The 5,313-nt window shown below is 41.3% G+C and overlaps 1 protein-coding gene across 1 annotated transcript; it reads left to right on the forward strand.

The window, feature by feature from the left end:
• The first annotated feature begins 454 nt into the window (after positions 1-454).
• Positions 455-1,054, forward strand: RNASE11 (ribonuclease A family member 11 (inactive)). Its single transcript, XM_059179607.1, has one exon. The coding sequence runs from the start codon at positions 455-457 to the stop codon at positions 1,052-1,054; it is 600 nt and encodes a 199-aa protein (XP_059035590.1).
• Positions 1,055-5,313: the final 4,259 nt, after the last annotated feature.

Consider the following 5,313-nt stretch of genomic DNA (forward strand, 5'->3'; position numbering starts at 1 on the left):
GTACCGTGTGAGGCTGTAGGAGACCTGGCAGTAGTAAGGAATGTGTTGGGTGAGATTATTGAGCCACAATATGGGTTACAAACCCTTCCAGTGAGATTATAGACACCGGAAAAAGGGAGAGAGCTAACTACTTGGTTTGGGGCACTTTAAACACATTCCCTTATATAAGTCTCACCTTTCCTTTTATCACATGGGGGAAACTGAGGTTAAAAGAAGCAGAGTAAATTGTTTATGAGTGGTTAGTCAGAGATTTGAAGCTGGGTCTGCAAATTCCACAGCTGATTACCTTTTCATGCCATCATCCTTCCATTGAAGGAGCCCAAGCTTGTATGTCGGAGTCAACCCTGAACTAACTGCCATAAGGAAAAGAGAATGATCTCATTAATATTCTGCTTATTTTCATCTTTTACTTTTTTAAAATTTCTATTACAGAAGAGATTATCCTAGATCTGAGATGGAGACCTTCTCTCTGCTGCTACTCAGCCTAGGTTTGGTTCTCACAGGAGCTTCAGAAAGCATAATGGAGATAATTAAAGAGGAATCTTCAAGGGGAGAGATGAAGTATGACTTGGCAAACAGTGACCAAGAAAAACAGACTCTTGAGGTATTAATGAACTTGACTCTGTTCTATAAAAATACCAGCCTCAGTTTGTCCAGGGGTATCTTGTCTTCCTCATTGTTGACCTTCGGAAGATTACATTATACCTTCGCCAAAGGAGACAGTCCAGGTAATGACAAAGAGTACTGCAATGACTTGGTGGCCTGGAGAAAAGTTTCAGAAGTTAATGAGTCATGCAGGTTAAGCTACAACTTCATCCATGGTTCCATGGAAGTGATTCATGGAGCCCCCAAAGCCTCCAGCTGCAAGTATGGACAGAATCTTGGCATAAGCTGCTCTAGGAACCCAGACCTGGACACCACTATGTGCCAACTCACCATGGGCAAACAATTCCCCAGATGCCAATACCAGAGTGATACCTCATTAAAGAAAATCTTGGCAGTGCTGACAGGTCATTCTCTGATGAGCTGGTTAGTTAGTGGCTCTAAGTTGTAAATCCTATGGAGCTTTGAGACCAGAGTCCATCTAAAGAAGGACATACTTATTTTCATTGTGTTTATTTACTTCTATTATCTGTATCTACCCTTTCATCTCTGTAGTAAACTCTTGATTATCTATACTAACTGGAAAGTGAAAAAATCCCAAATTGTGGAGAATTTGATTAAAATTTATAACTGACCCTGGAGTACAGATACTCTCTTTCTTTTATCTCTTACAGTTTCTCTGAACTAAACTGAATTCCATCCTAGCATAGCTATAAAGCCAAGAAGTAGGGTCCACCCAGCTTGACAAAACTGAGGAGAAAAGGCCCCAAACCAATATTGGTAATTGAAAGTTAATGGTACTGCCACTGAGACTATTCAGAGAAATAGTGAATGAGCATCAGGGATATTATTATCACTGTTTCTTTTCAAATAAATGTGTACATTGATACACACAAACTTGAGCACCCGGCCATGTCACCAGGTGTCTCCCGATCCTCCAGAAGATGCCAGAGGAAAAAGCTGCTTTTTTGCTTAGCTCTTGCCCTCAGTCAACAGGTCTGGCCCTGTGCAATCTCTGTTCCTCCATTATCCATACCCCAGGTTGCTAGAGATGGAGTAATAAAGATTGTACTGCCATTTTTACTCAGCAGAGCCGTAATTTCCTGAGGGATGGCAAGCCCCGGAGGAATAGAGCAGGTAGAAAGATGGCAAATGAGACATCTGAGCCAAGTGCTGGGAAGGCTTAGTCTTCAATCTTGTTTATGATGCCATATTGGATTTTTTATTACCAATTATGTATTTATAAGTTTTTATGGTTCAACACTCTACATAAAGTATGGGCAATGATCTCGTTCATTAATGGTGTGCCTACATGTTCTGGCTCCCTCATCTTACATCCTCCCTCCACCCCAAGACAACTCTTTTTTATGTCCTGATTTCAAATAAAGGCTTGTAAATAAATGTTACATCATTGAAACACTTTTCTTACTGTACATCACTCTTTAGATGTCAGTTTTCCTAATGTTGTTCAAATTTTGTGCAGAATCCTCATTGCATTAAAACTGCAGAACTCTGGCAATCAACCAGGATGAGGCATTAAGGGCAGATATTTGTGTATCTTTTAGCTGGGTTTTCCTTGTCAGTGTGTTGGGTGCTTAAGTTAACAGTCACTATGGGCTTGGCTAAATAGGTGGGTAGTTGGCACTCCCTTTTCTCTTGGCAGCCAGAGGAGAAGGTGATAGAAGGAAATGCTTGGGGCTCAAAGTTTTCTTCTCTGTAGGAGGAGAACCCAGGGCCCTGGAAGGTAGATGTGGTCACTGGGTTCCATTCCAGGAATAAGATTATGTAGCAAGGCTGGTGTTACCACTCCCTAACCAGACATGGAATGTAGGTGCTATGGTTAGCAGAGAAGTCCAATGGGTCTCCTTTTGTTTCAAACTTGGTTCAAATCTGAATAACTTCTTTCCTACAGTAGAGTCTTACTATAGAGTCTAGCTCTAGGTGATGAACATGTCAGCCCCAGAGACAACAACAATTCAATCTCTGGCAGAGTTTTTGGGTAATAGGTAAGAAAAAAGTAAATACAGCCTCATTCAGAATTTAGTACAGATTTCTTCCTTCACCAGGAGAGAAGAGCAAAGACCCAGAGAAGATACCTCTTTCTAGACCAGGAACATCCTCTAAAGAGTCTTAATTAAGACCAAACCTCTCCACTTCTGCAAAGGAATCAGGAGCTCCCAGGATCTTGCTAATCATCATATTATGAAGTCTGAAAGATATCAAATATGGGGGCGCCATTGGGAATCAAGGCTCCTGAGTATTATCATTTCCTACCCTTGAAGACTGTCACCTCTTTGGCATAGTGGGTATTAGGTGTATTAGGACCAGCCCAGCAGCAGAGGGTCCTTTCTTATTATATCCCCTCACTCTGCTCAATCACACAAGCCCACCTGGCTAGGGAGGGCCCAACAAATATCTCTTACACTCGCTAGAAAGTTACCTGAGAGTGGATACGTGTCATCTCCCTGTAGTGGTAAAGAAACATTAGAAAGGATGAAATGAGGGAATAAAGGAGACAGATCTAATCACAAGACCCATGGAAGGGAGAGTCAGATAGAGAGGACCCTGGGGATGTAGTGATAGAGAGGTTTGAGAAAGGGATACTAAGGAGGTTACTTAGCATAAGAGAAGTGCCCTTCTGGCTTCTAACCATTCCCTCTGCTTTTCCGACATAAAGTGCACTAAATTCCCTTTAACGAACAATTCTAATGCAAAACAAGTCCCTGGCTCCAAGGGCCCAGGATGGTACTGAAGTAAGAAGAGCCTTCCTGACATCACAGGTAAGTCCTCATATGCTTTACTGACCCATCGTGCTCCCCCAACCCCGAGTCATTCCACATGACTAGGATTCAGTTTCCTTATCTACACAATGCAGAGGCAGGATTGGATCTGGCTTCTTAGACTTGGGTATGCATCTGAATCATTTCAGGTTGCCCACCCCCAACCATCCTCCTTGCTCTCAAGTGGAAGGGGTCCGGTGAGACACGGAGCTTCCTAGTGAGACTTCTCTTTGGGCTCTCTGAGCTGCCATGATGCATGCCACTTCGACATCCCGGTCTTGTGACACTGGACTGGTCTCCTCTGTGATTTTTTTCTCTTCCCAACAGCTAGATCCCAGAATGAAATGTGTGTGACTCAACTGCAATCACTCAGATGATAATAGCATTCTAGGCTTGGGCTGAACAGCAAAAGGGAAGGAAAGCGTGTGCCTGGACACCTGTGTGAGGCAGAGTTATCTTGCCAATTTGGACTGCTTAATTTGGGACTACTATATGAGAGAAAAATAAATATGTATATTTTTAAGTGCCCTGTATTTTGAGATTTTGTTCTGTTAGCCAAGCCCTACCCTGAAAATTTACTAGCTTTTGGAGCTATTATTAAATAGCTGTTTTTATTAAATCCCTGGGCCCCAGTCCAGGAGATTTGGGTTCGAAAGCTCAGAGATAGGACTAGAACATGTGGGATTTTTACAAGTGTTAGGTTTGCTGATGTGGTTCGAAGTTTGGACACCAACAGATTAGATGAACTATGTTTCCAGGTACGAAACATTCTAATTCTAGTCCCAATGAGAGGAAAAAAAAAAAAAAAAAAGGTTGCTTAAGGTTGCTTAGGCATTCAGAGCTTTTGAGGACAGCACCAGGGCAAAACAAGTCAATTTAACTCAAAAGATCATCTACTTCATATACAGTGTCCCAGAACTACCAAGACAGTATTTTGCTGTCCTGAAGCTCCCTGGCCATGGGATACACCTGGGAGCAAACACATCTGCACTTTAATGGCAACTCCTGTTTCCCAAAATGCAAGAGTTGCCCACATGTTAGAAGAAGGATCACACACACGAAACACATTCTTTTCACTCCAGCAAACAGAGAACTGGCAGATTGTGGAAAAGATGGCTGTTTTAAAGCCCTACACCTTCCTGTTTATTAATATGTTAAAATTTTTCAAGATCACATATGAAAATTACCACAGGGATGATTCATAGGTAATAATAGTAATTAATAACAATTGAGTGCTTCTAAAGGGTCAGGTGCTTTTGTATTCTCAGGAAACCTCCACAAGATAGGTTATTATCATCCCACTTCAGTGAAAAAGAAACTGAAGCACGAAGACTTTAGATAATGTACAAAGTCTCACACACACAGTAAGTGGCCCCCCGCCCAGAACAAACAAGGATGGTCTGATTCCATAGGCCACGCTTTTTTAATCCTAGGAGAAAGCAAACTTGCCCGTAACTATACAGAAAGATAATGGTGAAATGCTCCTGAGTAAAAAACCCACCTCATAGGAATGGTTTGAGAATTATCATTTCTATTTTTATTATGATTAGATTGGTGCACTGTGTTAAACACAACTGAAGAAAAGCATTTGCAATATATATATGGCTGACAAAGGGGTGATGTCTTTCATATATAAAGAGAGCTGTCTGTTTAATAAGATAAAGATAAGTACACCTACAGAAAAATAAGCCAGGAACACAGACAGAAAATTAACAAAAGGAGAAATAAGTAGTCATTAAACATTTGGAGATTTCCCCTCTTTCTACTAATGGCAATATAAATAAAAACAATGTGATATTTTTTACCTGCCCAATTAGCAGGAATAAGATTTAAAATAATAACATAGGTGGTATAGGTACAGGAAAGGGGACATTCTTGTGCACTCCTCCTGGGAGAACACATTAGTACACTTGCTATCTGTCTGAAGAAC

This window comes from Mustela lutreola, chromosome 7, assembly GCF_030435805.1.
Source record: "Mustela lutreola isolate mMusLut2 chromosome 7, mMusLut2.pri, whole genome shotgun sequence".
Lineage (NCBI taxonomy): Eukaryota > Metazoa > Chordata > Mammalia > Carnivora > Mustelidae > Mustela > Mustela lutreola.

Coding starts and splice junctions, on each gene's coding strand:
- RNASE11 (XM_059179607.1), top strand. CDS start 455: ATGGAGACCTTCTCTCTGCTGCTACTCAGCCTAGGTTTGGTTCTCACA.